Source organism: Hyaena hyaena, unplaced genomic scaffold (assembly GCF_003009895.1).
Source record: "Hyaena hyaena isolate Hyena2069 unplaced genomic scaffold, ASM300989v1 scaffold_849, whole genome shotgun sequence".
Lineage (NCBI taxonomy): Eukaryota > Metazoa > Chordata > Mammalia > Carnivora > Hyaenidae > Hyaena > Hyaena hyaena.
Window position 1 is genome coordinate 245,737 of NW_024081481.1, and position 16,987 is coordinate 262,723.

Sequence of the window (16,987 nt, forward strand, 5' to 3'; positions counted from 1 at the left end):
GTCCATGTTGGAGTTCAGAGAGGAAGAAATATTTGAGTTTGTGACCCAAGAATTGTTGCACCATACCCACATTAATGATCACCAACCTCTCCTTCATACATTAATTCCTCATCATATGACAGTCTGGGAATTCCTCACCCTGCTGCTGTCTAACTCTAGGAATGTATGGCATAGTCTATCACCATGGTTGAATTCAGGTGGACTAGCTTTGTTTAAGATACAATCTCTCAGTACCTTTGTTTCTTCATTGTTAAAATGAAGACAGTAGTATATGGCTTTTATAGGGTTATATGAAAATTAAATAGGATAATAATTGTAAGTGCGTAATAATGTGCCTAGCACATACTAAGCAGAATATTCAATAACTTAAAGTGGTTCCTGAAGTAGAGGGTCAAATGTAGTACTTTCATATTTCAAGTTGTCATAAGCCCAGTTCACTTTTTCTTAAGTTTACTTATTTTTGAGAGAGAGAGAGAGATTAGGGGCAGAGAAAGGGGGAGACAGGATCTGAAGCAGGCTCTGTGCTGAACAGCAGAGAGTCCAATGTGGGGCTGAAACTCAAGAACCATCAGATCATGATCTGAGCTGAAGTCAGACACTTAACTGACTGAGCCACCCAGGTGCCCTGAGCCCAGCTCAGTGCTGTCCCACACCTGCCACTTTACCCTATTCACAGAAGGTGGTTCTCCACTCATTGTCACAGATTCCTTAGTTCATCCAGTGTGTCATAGAGCAGTTGTGGTTAGTAACACAGATACTTGCATTTAATGATACGTTATCGTAAGTTAATGTGGGCATGACTTTGCTTTCCCAACTAGGTTGTACTTTGGAAATTTTGATATACTTTGCCATATTATTCTTTCTTCTTCTAATATCATAATTTTTGCCTTTACTAATCCATTCAACAAACATTCATATTTATTTTCAAGTGTATGTAGGCCCCTGGAATATAGAGAAGTGACCAGACAAAGGTCCTGGATGTCAGCTCTAGCAAGGAGACACAGAAAATAAACCATCAACTAAATAGATAATGCTTTTCACTAGGGTGTTGGGAATAGTTGTGTTATTTTTCCCATTTTTTAAATTTTATTTTTGACAGTGGGGGGAGGGACAGAGAGGGAAGAGAGAGAGAATCCTAAGCAGGCTCTGCACCATCAGTGCTAAGAATGAGTGGGGCTCAATCTTGAGAACCATAAGATCATGACCTGAGGTGAAATCAAGAGTCAGATGCTTAACCAATGAGCCACGCAGGAACCCCTATTTCTGCTATTTAATACAATAGGAACTTCAGTAAAGACCTAAGGAAGATAGGGAATAAGTTAGGCAGATATCTGGGGGGAAGGGAGTTCTAGACAGAAGAACAGCAAATGCAGACCTCCTGAGGGAAGAACATGCATGACATGTTGGAAGCACAGCTAAAGGACCACAATGTAGAACAGAGTGTCCTGGAGCAGAATGGTAGCCGGTAAGGTCAGAAAGGCATCAAGGGACGAGATTACATAAGATCACTAGCCAGTATCAGGATTAGAGTTTTCATATGAATGAAATAGGAAATGAAGTAGGAAGGGGTGTTGATGATCCGATTTAAACTCTAAAAAGTTCCTTTTGTTTATTGTAGAGAGAGTACACCATGCTACAGGGGTTGAGGGCAGAAACCAGAGACCCTTAGGCAATTGTAAGAATCCAATTACAAAACAATGTAATTATTATATATTCATTTACTATTCTGCATGATGGCTATTCATGAATATACTTTTATCATCCTTCCTAAGTCACAGATTTTGTACAGGTCAGCATTTCCACATATTGATATTTTTAGATATTAGAATTCTTAACACAGAAAAATGTTTTTTTGGTGCCTGAGGAGTGCAAAACTAAATTATCACCACTTCGCATCCTTCTTTCACCCCTCCTCACACACCTGCCTCACTCTGCCACACCCTGAATATCTTTCTTTCTTCCAGAATTCCTTCCTAATACAGTGTACACATGTCAGGCAGTATCTCTTTCTATTATAAAGGGAAAAAAGCAAACAAATGAACTAGAGTGGGTGTGAAGAAGAAAGAAGAGGTAGAAAGATAGAAGACATAGTCCTTATTCTTAAGGAAACGTGTGTTTGAACAATTATGTATATTTGGTATAATTGTCTCATAGATCACCTTACAACTATATGTACTTTATATAAATATAAATATCATGATTTTAGGAGATGGAATGCCATTCCTAGGTCTTGCTTTCCCAATTTGTAGAATTCCACTTACAGTAATCTCAGTTATTTAAATTTTAACTAAGTAGAGTAATTTGAGAATATTTCCACAAAAATCCAAGGAAGGAATACCAAAAAAAATATCTTTTTTTTGTTTTTGTTTTTTATTTGAGTCTCATTCAAGGGTTTTCCTAATATATGTCTTGAAAAGCTTTGGATTGGGACCAAATACTATTATGAAATATAGTTATTCAAGCAAGGAGACATAAAAGTTCCTTTTTCATTTTTCATTTTTCACAGTGAAGATGTTAAATTCTGTTCCTTGATGATCCCTGATATGCCAGAGCAGAGGAATAGTGCTTATGCTAAGACCAGGAGTTATAACCCAGATTTGGTCTATGAAAGCTTTAGTATCTAAAGGCCAGTTAATCTCTGTGGTCTTCCAGATACTCCCAAATAAAAGTAAAGCTGTTCCTGCCTCAAGGGAAAGGAAAATGCCAGGCAGAGTATTCGAAATCAGACTTTCATGGTAAAATGCCCATTAATAATTAATTTTCTGCTTCCTTTAGAATAGGATAGGTTAAGTAGTTGGTCACATTTAGTAAATAAGAAATTACTTGCAGTAATTTCTACAACATCCTGATCATCTTTCCATTTCTGAAACCCATTTTAAAAGTTTTTGATCTTGGGGCGCCTGGGTGGCCTAGTCGGTTAAGCGTCCTACTTTCGCTCAGGTCATGATCTCGCGGTTCGTGGGTTCGAGCCCCGCGTCAGGCTCTGTGCTGACTGCCAGCTCAGAGCCTGGAGCCTGTTTCAGAGTCTGTGACTCCCTCTCTCTCTGACCCTCCCCTGCTCACGCTGTCTCTCTCTCTCTCTGTCCTAGAAATAAATAAAACATTAAAAAAAAAATTAAAAAAATTAAAAAATAAAAGTCTTTGATCTACATTATGAAGGCAAGGACATTGAATATAGAAATATAAGACTTGATTATGAATTCTACTTGGTTACCCGCTAATAGTGTGGCTTGGGCAAGTCATTTAACCTGAACATTGAATTTATTTTTTAGAGATGAATTGGGCATAGCAATCCATACCCCACAGAGTTGTAATGGGCACCAGATAGGATAATATGTGAAGGCATGAATACAGAGGTCACACAATAAACACTTGATGAACCCGTATATTAAATACAAGCATTGTAACGTTCACAGACCTAGTAATGGTAATTCAGTTTTCTACCCTATACTTGTAGACACGTGATCTTTTGAAATGGGAAATATGTCCCCTCTGTCTTTTTTCTTCATATCATTAAGAATGACAATATACCATAATTGTTTAATTATATCATTAAAGTGAGTTTTATATTCTTCATTAATTGTATAAGGAAAAGCTTTTCAATTAACAATGACCTTTATGACCTTACTAGCTTGGATTCTGTAGATGGAGAAGCTGACTGCAAATTAGATTCTGCAGTGTACCTTGTTCTTTATTTTTTCACCCACTGATTAGTTTTATACAGTTGGCAGCAGCCTACCCTGTTGCATTCAGCTTGCAATTTTGTAGCAATCTCAAACACTGTGTTCAATTCCCCAAGGTGTTCTGTAGAAATGCTGTCAAACTATTACGATGTATGTGTATTTTCATCCTGTGGCTGTGCTTTGTACTCATTTAAGAGAACTAGTCTTTAATTTGTATTAGAACATTTTCAAGATGAAACATAGAATTCCAGGCCTCAGCAAATTCACTGACATATGACCACAGCCTCCTTCTGTTGTAAATCATAATGTCTGACTTCTATTAGATACAAAGCTATATTTTTGAATCTTTTTATAGAATATAACTTTGAATAAATGGCTTTAAAATTGGCCTTAAAATCTACTAATTGCCACCAGGCTTGCTATCATCATCTGGCTCTAGTTTACCTTTCTGATCTCATCTCTCATGCCACCTACCCTATATCCCATGCGTATTTGTACTTCCTTGAAATGACTTTCTCTCACCTGCTTCTGGTGTTACCCACATATGACCTCTGTCTAAATGTCATGTCTCCTGCTCCTTACCTCTTTATTCCAGGCATTTCCTGTTCCATGAAACCTTTCCCTATGCCTCCAGTACCCTTTCTGAGTCAAGTGACTCTTTTGTACTTTGTGCCTGATTTAATTAAATATTCTTTCTATGTATAGTATTGATTAATTTGCTCAATTGTCTTCCTTACTAGACTAAAAGTGTTAGAGAGCAAGAGTAATATCATTTTTAAATCCATAAGTGGTAGATGCTTCATAAATGTTTGTTGGATAAGTGGATGCTTCCTAGAAAGACTATGGTTGGTTTATTGAAAAGACAGCAAAAATTTGCTGCTAAACGTACCATATGAGCCTTGTCTCATTTAATTATAACAGCAATATTATCAGTAAAATGCAGTTTATAGTTTCAGAGTACAAGATTACTGCTCTGCAAATGATAATTTAAAAAGTTGACATGATATGGTACTATTCTATGCTTTCTCTCTAGTATCTAGTGCATTATATTAGAATTGGATTTGGTTAAAACAGGCCAACTCATGGACCTTTTTCTACTTATAATTTCAAAGAAAAAAATGTTTCAATGTTGATAACTATTACTTGAACTAATTTAACTTAATTTAAATTTACTCATCATCCAGACAGAATGAACAAGGATTTCGACTGGCTCAAGTTAAAATGTGTGCATGTCAACACACACACACACACACACACACATTTAAAACAAAACAAAACTGTATGCAGGTATTATTTCACATTTACATTGGGGAGGAAAGATGTACCAGTGTGTTTATATGTTCATATCTTCTGCATTAATGTCTGATGTTTGCATTCGATGCAGCACTATAATTCAGCATGAGAAATGCACTCAGAACAAAGATAATGTTGTCTTTCATTTTCATTTTGATTAATAGTGTTCTGTCTCTGGTAATTTTTAGGTGTTATTTGGAAGATGGAGCTTCAAAGGGTGCCTGGCTGAACCGGTCAAGTATTATTTTTGCGGGAGGTGATAAGTGGTCAGTGGATCCTCGAGTTTCAATTTCAACATTGAATAAAAGAGACTACAGCCTCCAGATACAGAACGTAGATGTGACAGACGATGGCCCGTACACGTGTTCTGTTCAGACTCAACATACACCAAGAACAATGCAGGTGCATCTAACTGTACAAGGTATGCATTTCTGTAACTGTTATATTGTGAAGGACCATTCTTATAACAGTGTTCAGCATTTAGATATCAAAACGACTGAGTAGTAACTGACGTCGTTGAAAGATATGTTGTCATTATCATCAGGGATTTATGTTCCTCGATTCCATTAAGTGTAATGGCTATTATAGACATACAGATCCCCACTTACAGATCAAAATTATCCATTAATACCACATTATGATTTTTTTGAGTATGATTCACTTAGTGTCTTCCTTTGAGAACCCATGATAACTCTTTGAGAGAACTCTTTGAGAACCCATGATTGATATAAAATAAACTTAATCTTTGTTAACCCATGATGGATATATTAAAATATTAGAACTTTTTAAATATGTATAGTAACTCTTTACAAATAATCCTCCAGACTTCTAACACTCTGCCTCAATACAGATTCTGCCTACATTAATTCAAATCACAATGGAAAGAAACAGACTTCCAGAATTACTTTATTTAAATATAGAGTAATTGAAAAAACATGGTACACAATTTGTTATCCTTTGATTTACTTTCAGAAGATCATAAATCATTCTAGCTAACTTACAGTTTCTAAATACAAACTGACTCATCAAGCTATTTTATTTTTCCTGCATACTAAAATGTAAAACCATATTTATCCCCAATATAAATACTTTTTAATAAAAATGCAATTATAATGCTAGTAGAATAGAAAATGTATATTCTTGCCCTTTTACATTATTTCCTTGTGCTTTACAGATTAATCATGTGTTTGTTGCATAGAAAGGCTGTGGATCTCAAAATGACATTGCAGCATTTCTAAGTAAAACTTATAACAAATTATATGATAATGTGGTGCCATGAATGCATGTTTTATTCCTAATAGGAAAGCTGAGTGAGCAAGTTAGTTGTATTACCTCTCCATTTATCCTTCAAAAATTCAACAGTAGGTATTAATTTAGGTATATGGCTTACATCTGGAACTTTATTAACTTACACCTGGAACTTTATCTCCTCATATAAAGGTAAACATGAATCCAAATACAATTTCAATTATTAGTATTTTAAATTTGTGGTGAAGTTTAAACATACTAATTAAATAATTAACTTTCAGGAGTTAAATATAAGTCAAACAATTCAGTGAATTTCCTCAATGGTTTTTCTTTTACAGACCATTGCACACTGTGGCAATATTCTTTATTTAAAATCACATGAAAATAGAATAAAGTTTTCACTAAAGTCTATCTTTATTCAGATATTATCCAGAGATTCTAGAAGGCAAGGGTTGGTCCAGCTTCAGAAACCAGCATGGGATTACAAGTCAAAAACAGATTCCTTCTTTTATCCAAGCCTAATCTTGTTCTCTTGTTTAGTGCTGTGCCCTTTGACTTGCATTGCTACCTCAAGGACTGCAAAAGATTTTCATTACATGTGAAAAAAGTATACTTGGATAATAATATATTTGAGTCATTGGGGATATAATCATTTTGCCTTTTAATAGGTTTAAATGATGTATTTTGAGACACTAAATATATCCTTCTTTCTTCTTTTCCATTCTCTCTTGTTCCATAGTAGGACTGTATTTTTAAACCAGTTTACGGCTATATGGGCCCTGCCCGGGCACATGTTTAATTTTCCTAGCATTGCTTTATAACTTTATGCTATGTAGACTGTTTCGCATCGTACAGATTTCTTAAACTGTTACATGCCTTACTATTGCATTCTTTTTTGTTGGCCATTTGATGATGGTGAACTTTTGAACTCAATTTTAGGAAGTGCACTGTGGGAATGCACGTATTGAATGTTTTATTAGTAGAATATTTTGTTCTTCTAGAAAAACAAAATTCATGTTACAGTTTTGAAAGTATGTGTTTGGGTCAAATTAAAAGCTAATAATTTTACAGTATTTATGAACATAATTACTTATTAGAAGTTGATTGACATGTGGGCAGTTTTCCAATTACATTAATAAAGTTCAGGGAATACATTAATAGGCTTGTCAGTCAATTCAAGAACTAAATAAATGTCACAAAAAGTCAACCCCACTTAAGCTACATTTCCTCTTGATGAATGAAAATAAGCCGATATGCCCCTCTCTTCAGTCTTTATATTTCTTACGTTGTCTTCTACTCAGGTATATCTCAATAGTTTTGAAGTGTATGCTCTTTGCCTAACAATTTGTCAAGTCTTTATTCACCAAGATAAAGAAACATAACAACAGAGAGAAGACTGTATTAATCACTGATGTCAAACACACACATTGGCTAGTAAAAACAAAGCTCATCTTTAATTGTTGCAACTGCGTGCTCCAGGGAGCTATTTAAAAAAAAAAAAAAACACATTTTAGAAAGGGGATAATAGAAAGGATACCTTGCCAACACAGACATTGTGCATGGGAAATTTGTCAGTGCTATTGATTTCTTAGAGCTATTAATACCAATGAATGGAACAAAGGGGGAGAAAAAGCACTGGAGTAGGAGTGGGAAAACCTGGATTCCAATCTTGAATTTTCTCTCATGAAATGGGTAGTTATCAAGCCTCTCTAAACTATAGTTTTCACATTTGAAAGAGGAAGACTCAGAAAATCTTAAGGTGCATATCAGTGAAAAACAAAAAGATGACCAAAACAACATAAAGATAAAAACAAAAAACCCTCAACCAATCTACCAACCAACCAGCCAAACAAACAAACAAAAAACAAATTAGACACTGATGATTTGCAAGGGAGAAATGTTATTTAGGTTAAAAAATGAAAAATATTCCGTAATACTTGTGCCCTGCTTGCATTGAACACAATGCAAACTAAGTTGTGCACAGCAGTACCTTTCAGTATATACTCTGCAGGTCTGTTCTGTTTATCTCCATGTTTTGCTTTCACCACCATATCTGAACAATGGGTATACTGTTGAAATTTGAAGAATGTGGCAAATTGTAGTTTAACTTCAAGGGCATAAAAATGGATTCAGTAAGAAAATAAAAATACCACTGATAAATAAAGCTACATAAATGCCCAGTGTTTCAATTTATGTGGTACAGAGTTTACTAAGCATAATGTTTCTTGTTCATGACTGTAAAAATGTACAAGGCTGGAGGACTCATTCTGAAGGCTGAGCTCCCTAGTATAGTCCTGTGATGATAGGAATCATGAAATGCAAATGCTGCACACTTGAGTATATGATAGAGATGGCTTCTACTTTGAGTCGAAGTCTGAAGTCTAGGTTGTGTATATCACAAAATAGACACTCATACCTATTGTATATTAAACACATATGCACACAATAACTCCTGACAGTACATTGATTACAGCCTATGGGACTATGGACAGAGGATCCAACTAAGACATACCTGGACAGAAACTGAGATAATAAATGTATATTGTTTTAAGCCCCTTGTATGTGTGTGCACACGTGCACACACATTACATTTGTGTGCAATGTTTCTCCCTCAACCTGTTCCCTTTCAGGGAAATACACTCTAGATTTTCTCTAGGTAGAGTAGAAGATTTGACTAGCACATAACTCTATGGCCAAAGTACCTTCTTGAGTGTTTTTAACTTTCCAGGATACTCTGATTTCCTCAGTGTAACAGGCTTACCTTGATACCTGGATTTGTGATAGATGGGGTGGCACACTTCCCTTTTCAGGAATGGATTTGCTTTTCTAGCTGCTGGGTTTGCTTTTCTAGCATTTAATGATCCGACCTTTCAGGGATCACCTCAATTGTAGAAAGCTACTTTACCCAAAGTCAAACCTGTCCTAAAGCAACCAATATCTGATGTCTGATTGATGCAGGGGTATAAAGACCCTTCCCTTTCAGCCCTAAGTAGGATGTCTCTGAGGAGCCATTTCGGCTCCAGAACAACAAGCTGTTGAATGGTGCTAGAGCTGAACTTCTGGCTCCGTTCAGTCCCATCTCATTTGTCTTTCTTCTCTAGAGATTTGTCACAAAGGTATTTCCTAATAAATATCCTGCACTATAAACTCCATCTCATTTCAGTGTGTGCTTCCCCAAAGATCCCAAACTCTACATATTAACCCCTTGACTCTGGCTTAGTCATTGTTTGGAGAAAGCCTTTGTAAAATGGAAAGACAACACATTCAAACACCATTTATTATTAAACATTCCATTTTACATTGGAAAGAATTTAAAGAGGCTTAGAAAGAAGCAGTACACCAAGATAAATAGGAGAAATTGGAGGCAAAAGATAAGGTAAGCAGAGTAGGATGCAGTCATTGGTGAGGCTAGCACATAAAATTTATGTCATGCTTTTTAAGTAATTTTAAAGCTTGGTAAAATTTTAGTTCTAACATTTGTAACAGCAAGTACACTGAGAGAAACAGGATTAGTTATTCGTTCCATGCCCATAAAGTTAACACATATATTTCTTAGTATCCTGATTCTGTTACTCAGAATGGAGCAGCACTTCTACTGTGAAATCAACCCAGTGAACCACTGTGAGCTGTAAGGAACATCTCAATAGTAACTGTACAGCACTCACAGTGCTCATTCAGAGAATCATTCCTTATAACACCTCTCAATATAACCTGAAGTACAGGGAAGTAAAGAAAAAAATTAAACATCTGAAAGTAAATTCAATACGATGTCAGTTCAATAACAGGAAGATAGCTTTTTGATTATTAGCTTAATCTGTAAGTAAATTTTAGGACCTAGCCTTTCTGAGTCAAACCTCCGCAAATATTATTTCTCTCAGTGGGTCTTTGAATAGGAATTCAGGTACAGATATTTCAAAATTAGACTTGCCAATGAGTATCTGGAGAGCAATTATTCCACGTGGCCGCAAGTATAGAGCTTTATTATTAAAGACCAGCACATCTTAATCTAATGTTAACATTCTTTTTATGAATATTAAAGCCTTGACAAAGTACATAGTGGAAGAGAAAGACACCACACTCTGCCCAACATTGAGCTGATGGGCAATAACACAGCATTATAGATCATAGACCTGCCTTCCTTGAAAGACCCAAAAGGAAAACGAATTATGGTAGTAAAAACATGTCAAAATACCACATACATTAGGAAATTCAAGTTGGTGTTCTGCAGTAGTAAACATCTCAAAATTTTTCAATAAGCTAGCAAATGAAACCAAAGAAAAATTATCAGTACTAGGAAAACTCGTACAGAGCCCACACATGTCAAAACAGTCATTGCTTGAATACAGTGATGGCCCAGGACAAGGCCCTGTTTTATTTACGCTTTTTTTATATTGGAGAGATTCAGATTTTACATAGGAACCCAACTTTGGACATGCTGTCAAATACAAAGAAATGATAAAGATGCAAAATATCAAAATATATATACCCTTAAGATTTTTAACATGTAAACAAATAATAAACCACCTGAAATAAAAATGATCCTTAACATAATGAGACTTCATTATCCTATCCAAAGAGTCTTTGGCTATAACTAAAGGAATGTAACTTCATAGTATACTTATAAGATAAATAGTTATAAAATGTAGTCTTTTTAAATAAAAAATATTGAACATAATTGACATAAAACACTATTTTATTTCCAGGCATGCAATATATAATGAGTGTGTAAATATGGTGAAATGATCACCACAATAAGTCTAGTTAACATCCATCACCACACATACATACATGCTTATGGTGATGAGGACTTTTAAGATCTCTTCTCTCAGCAACTTTCAAATACGTAATGCAATATTATTAACTGCAGTCATCACACTGTACATTATATCCCCATGACTGGATATGTTTTATGGCTGGACATTTGTAGATGTTAACACTCTTTATCCATTTTGCCAATCCCCATCATCTTCTTGCTGGCAACCACCAATTATCATCTCTGTATCCATGAGCTCGTTTTTTTTTCTTAACATTAATTAATTGGCTTATTTATTTATTTATTTATTTATTTATAGAAAGAGTGTTGGGGGAGGAGAAGAGAGAGGGAGAGAGAGAACCCTAAGCAGGGTCTGTGGTGTCAGTGCAGAGCCTTCACATGGGGCTTGATCTCATGAATGGTAAAATCATGACCCGAGCCGAGATCAGGAATCTGACACTTAAATTACTGGGCCTCTCAGGCACCCCAGTTTTGGTATTTTAAGAAAAAAACTAGGAATAATACTTCCCCAAAGTGACTTTAGTTTTTGTACCTGATCCATACCTTTATTATATTAACTATATAACAGACACATTTCTAAGATCACCTTATATGTGATAATAAAACTATATTATCTTCTTATAAGAAAATATTCATCATTTACTACTTTATAAAAAGAGGTTATGATTAGTGTCAAGTAATTAAGTTAAAAGTTATGTGGATGGGGTGTAGACATTCATTCACACTCCCTCTATAGGACACTACTACTTATCCTACCATAAATCATTATCTGCTGACCCTAATTCTCATGATGGTGAGTGGCAATAGGAGCCAGAATATACAGAGCTCACCAGAATAATGAGTGTCTGATTACTGATCACTGGCTGAAAAACCATTAAGTTAAATACATGAAGTAAATATATTCTATTAGGCTTTACAGATTTTCCCCACCTTTTCGTAGTAGTAATGATGGAACCCTACCTTAAAACATCCTTTTGTTCTATTTCTATTGGTTTGAAATGTCCAGATTCACAGTTTATGGATAAAGAATTTATAAGCATTTTGGAGCATATATGCATCATTAATTAATAGGACTGCCTTTGTCATCTCTTTGTTCTTTATACAATGGGAAATATTTAATCTGTTGAAATATAGGAGGTAATATTATTGATATCCAGAAAGATAATGATTTGGAATCAAAACAGTTAGAACAGTTATGCCTCATTTGTGAGACTTTGGAAAAATAAGTCCTTGGAGTGTCATTTGTGATCTAGATTTCAGTAAAAAAAATTCCCTCAAGTGTACCTTCACAGACATACTCAGGTCCACTCATCTGGACTGATGTGGAACAGGCTTTTGTAGGCACTGAATATTACATAATAATTTAAAAAACTAATACATTTTTCTGGTGGATATTTTTAGTTTTCTTCTCAGAAATTCCAGTATGGCTAGAATACCTGTGGTTACACAGTCATGTGTATCAGGCGAATGCACAGGAAACCATCACTTTAGTTTTATCTATGAGTGTATTGACATTGATTAGGTTATTAAACTACCAGGGTCCATTATTAATTGAACTAATTTTTAGTGAAACCCTCATTTAAATATAGACAGAATAGACATTTTTCTTCTCTCCTGAATATTCTTTTTTTCTCTTATAATCTTTAGAAAAGTTTTTTCTTTTTCTTTTGTAGTCTCAGTCTTTTGGCCATTATTTTTCTGCAAGTGAGGTAAAAGAAGTAGAAGAAAGGGAAGGTAAATTTCAGTGAATAATAGGGTTTTTTTAAAAAAAAAAAATTTCTCAAGTTTAGTAATCATATTTTACTAGCCAAAAATTAGTACATGAAGTTTTATGTATTGGCAATATAAAATCTTATGTTAGAACAGTATTGTAGATTAAAATGGTGCAGAAATCCATAGAGTACTGCTCACTATACAGAGAGGGAATGAATGAGTTGATGGTATTTTCTAATAAAATTTCTAGATGCTATCATTTGCAAATGAAGGAGAAGTGAGAATGAGAGAAAAATAATATTGATAGATATTGTACACTTTTGGTTTCCAGCTGAGTCATCCCTTCTATAGAAGGCACTTCCATGGAAACCACTGAGCTTCATAGTTGGAGGAAGGGGAACAATGTTGGAATTTTAATAAGCGTCTTTCTGACTAGGGAATTGTGAAAGCAAGGAAAGTTCTTCTTTACTACTGATTTACTTACCAGTTGGATAATTTTTTGAGGTGTGTCAAGCTAGGGTCAATGAAATCCAAAGATTGTATAGTTTGTGATCTGTGTTGATAAAAAGTAATTCTGCCATGTTTTGTCCTTCTATTTAAGTTTTGAATCATGTTGGCAAGTGTGAAATAAAAGGATATAGAAGAACTAATGTATAAGAGGTATAACAGTATCCGTTGTTTTGAGACTGAGTAAAGCAGTACTTGCTTTTTTTTTTTTGGTAATGCACAGTTCAAAATGCAATTTGACAATATACTTTTTTTCTTTCCAGAATTTTGTTTAAATTCAAGTTAGATAACATAAAGTGTAGTATTGGCTTCAGTAGAATTTAGTGATTCATCACTTCCATATAACACCCAGTGCTCATCCCAACAAGTGCCCTTCTTAACACCCAGTTAGCCCATTTCCCCTCCCCCACTTCCCATCTAGCAACCCTCAGTTTGTTCTTTATATTTAAGAGTCTAAGAGTCTCTTATGGTTTGCCTCCCTCTCTGTTACAAAACAAACAAACAAACAAACAAACAAACAGGACACTAGTTAAGCATCCAACTTCAGCTCAGGTCATGATCTTGTGGTTTGTGAGTTTGAGCCCCACATCAGGCTGTCTGCTATCAGTGTAGAACCCACTTCAGATCCTCTGCCCCTCCCATCTCTCTGCCTCTCTCATGTTCATGCTCTCTCTCTCTTTTTCAAAAATAAATAAACATTATAAAAAACAGACAATATTTTAAAGTAATTAATCCTTTAAGCAAGATCTGCTGCTTTAAAAGTCTCTTCAACAATTACTGGATATTTATTCTAATTCTTGAAACACATAGTTTGTAAGTATCTCAAAGTCCAGGCTGATAAAATTTTTATTTTCTTGGTTGTAATTCTGAGTTCTGTATTGTCTGTTGCATTTCAGAATAGTTATATCTGTTGCCTATCTTGAAGTATCTTTATTTTTTTCCTAAAAAACAAAGAAAATAACTTGGTAAGTAATACATGTCAAATCCCAATGCAATGTACACTATTAGTATGAAAATCTCTTTAAAATAAAAGATTACCAAGCTTTAGCTGGCCTGCTTATTTTGAGGAACCCTGCAAATAACATAAAGAGTCTGGTAAAACAATTTGTCTTCTTGGAAGTCATTGAAATACGATTTGATCTGTGAAATAATTTTACTGTTTACTTCCCCAAATTATGTGGGTAGTTAAGAAATCACTACCAAGACAATTAGGATTTTGCTGTTTTCATTAAATTCTAAATGACATACCCCTTTATAACCTTTATATGTGTAAAATTTAGCAGAGGAGAAAATTTGAATCTGCTAATGATATTGTTTATCTTATGATTGGTAGCAGAACAGTAAAAATTAATTATGCATAGTGCCAAGAAGAAAATGGGCGCAGTTAAGACTGGTGGCAAAGATAGGTTTGCAGAATCATGGAGTGACTGTGTCCTTGTATCCCTCTGCCTACACCACTCCACTTCCCATCCCTTCAGCATCATCTGGTTAGTGAACTGGTGGGAGCAGGAGAGACTCAGGAAAGGTAGCACCTACACTAAGCATCAGAACTTTCTCACCCATGCTAGTAGTTTTACATCCAGACCAGTGGTTCTTAAACATTTTGTGGTCCCTTAGCCTGTTTGAAAATCTGATGAGACCTGTATACCTGGTCTCTAGAAAATTGTACATACCATGAACATTTTACAAACCACAACATGAGCAAGATGCTCATGAACTCCCTTGGTCTATGTGTGGACTCCCAGTAAAAACCTCAGTGAACTCCTTGTGGGTTGGGATTGAGTCTTAATCCTTTTCTTTTGACTCCCAGACATCCAGAAAAGTGCCTGATAAATGTTAGGGACCCAACAGAGATTTATTGGTTGTACATATGTACATACTTCCTTCTCCCTGGCTGCGAGCCAGTCACTTTGCTTAAGCTGTGACTTAATGTATTGATGCTATCTTTAGGGCATAACATCAGGAATGCTGACATAACAGGAAAAATTTTAAATTAAAAGGATTAGTTAGGCATTCATGACTTAGGTTGCTTATTTCCATTCCAGGTCATAGCATCTTTATCCTCTGCTAATCCCCATGTTTTTACAAGTGCAGAATAGTGATTGCATTTGCAGGGAAAAAATAATAAATAGGATACCAGCACTTTATGAATATATATGTGTGTGTGTGTGTGTGTGTGTGTGTGTGTGTATGTGTGTATAGCAATGTTATTTTGAGAAAAAATAGTTTATATGTGACAGAGTTAGCTACAAATAATATAGCCAAGGATTCCTAATGCCAGACAAAGTAAGGACTTAACATTTTAAAAAGTCCAAGAATAGCACAATTAGAATTTTCTCTCAGGTATTTCACTAATTATTTTAGGTTTTGATTTGAACAAGTTGGGTGGGTGAACATGTTTTAAAATGACATATTGAAGACTTGAGGAGGGACAGTTTCAGAGCTATTCATCAATGCAGAATTAGACAGGAAGTGCATACTGTTTTCCCTCTTATGACCCTTCCATTTCAAGGTAGCCCATTTTAAAAGGACATCTAGGATTAATTCACTTTAATTCAAAGAATACTTCTGTGGCCCCACTTTAATTCAGTACCTACTCTGTGCAAATAACTTTGCTAAAAGTGGCACATGTGTTCTCCTTTATGCTAAAGCAGAATGGTCCCCAGAAATGACCGTGTCCTAATTTCTGGAACCTGTAAATATGTTAGATTACCTGGCAAAGGAGAATTAAGATTGCAAATCATCTAAGCTTAACATGGGGTTATCATCTTGGATTATCCAAGTGGGCCCAGTGAAGTCACAAGGTCCCTTAATAGTGGAAGAGGAAGGTAGATGAAAATCAGAGGGATATACGTCTGTGGAAGTAGGTCAGAACAATATGCTATGAGAAGGGCTAGACCTGCCCTCACTGGTTTTAAAGATGGAGGATCATGAACAAAGAATATAGGAAGCCTCTAGAAGCTGAAAAAGGAAAAGAAATGGATTCCCCAGAGACACCAGAAGGGAATGTGGACCTGGAGATACCTTGATTTTTGCTGAGAGAGACTTATATTGGACATCTAACATATAGAACTGTAATTTGTTTTAAGATAAATTTATTTTAAGCTACTTTGTAGTAATGTATGTTAGCAAGTAGAAAACTACTACACACATATTCAAAAATAAAGGTATCTTCTTATACACCTAGAACAAGGTTTCTTAACCTTGGCACTGTTGACATTTAGACCACATAATGTGTGTGTGTGTGTGTGTGTGTGTGTGTGTGTGTGTGTGTGTGTGTATGTTGGGAGACACAGAAATGGCTGCATATTGCAGTATGTTTAGGATCTGTCCTGGCTGCTAGAGATTTGTTTGTGTCCCCCCCCCCCCAAAATACTTATGTTGAAACCTAGTTCCCAGTGTGATGGTATTTGGAGGTGGGACCTTTGGGAGGAGCTTAGGTCATAGGAGTAGAACCTTCGTGAATAGGATCAGTGCTCTTACAAAAGAGATCCCACAGAGGCCGCTCACCCTTTCTACCATGTGCAGTTGGAAAGGTGAAAGTTTAGATATCAAGGAAGCAGGTTCTCATCAGAGGATCTGCTAATGCCACGGTCTTGGACTTCTCAGCCCCCAGAACTGTGAGAAATAAATGACCGTTGTTTATAAACTACTCAGTTATGATATTTTATGATAGAGCCTGAACTTAAAACACTAGCCTCAATGCCGTAGACGCCAGTAGCATTTCCTGATTGTAACACCCCACAATATCTCAGGACATTGCCAAATG

General features: G+C 35.5%; 1 protein-coding gene across 1 annotated transcript in view; it reads left to right on the top strand.

Annotated features, from left to right (window-relative positions):
* Positions 1-1,391: 1,391 nt before the first annotated feature.
* The window catches only part of NEGR1 (neuronal growth regulator 1), a 491,889-nt gene continuing 476,293 nt past the window's right edge, over positions 1,392-16,987 (top strand). The window contains exons 1-2 of the mRNA XM_039219926.1: positions 1,392-1,465; positions 5,165-5,397. Coding sequence (XP_039075857.1) covers positions 1,392-1,465; positions 5,165-5,397 — 307 coding nt within the window. The remainder of the gene's footprint in view (positions 1,466-5,164; positions 5,398-16,987) is intronic.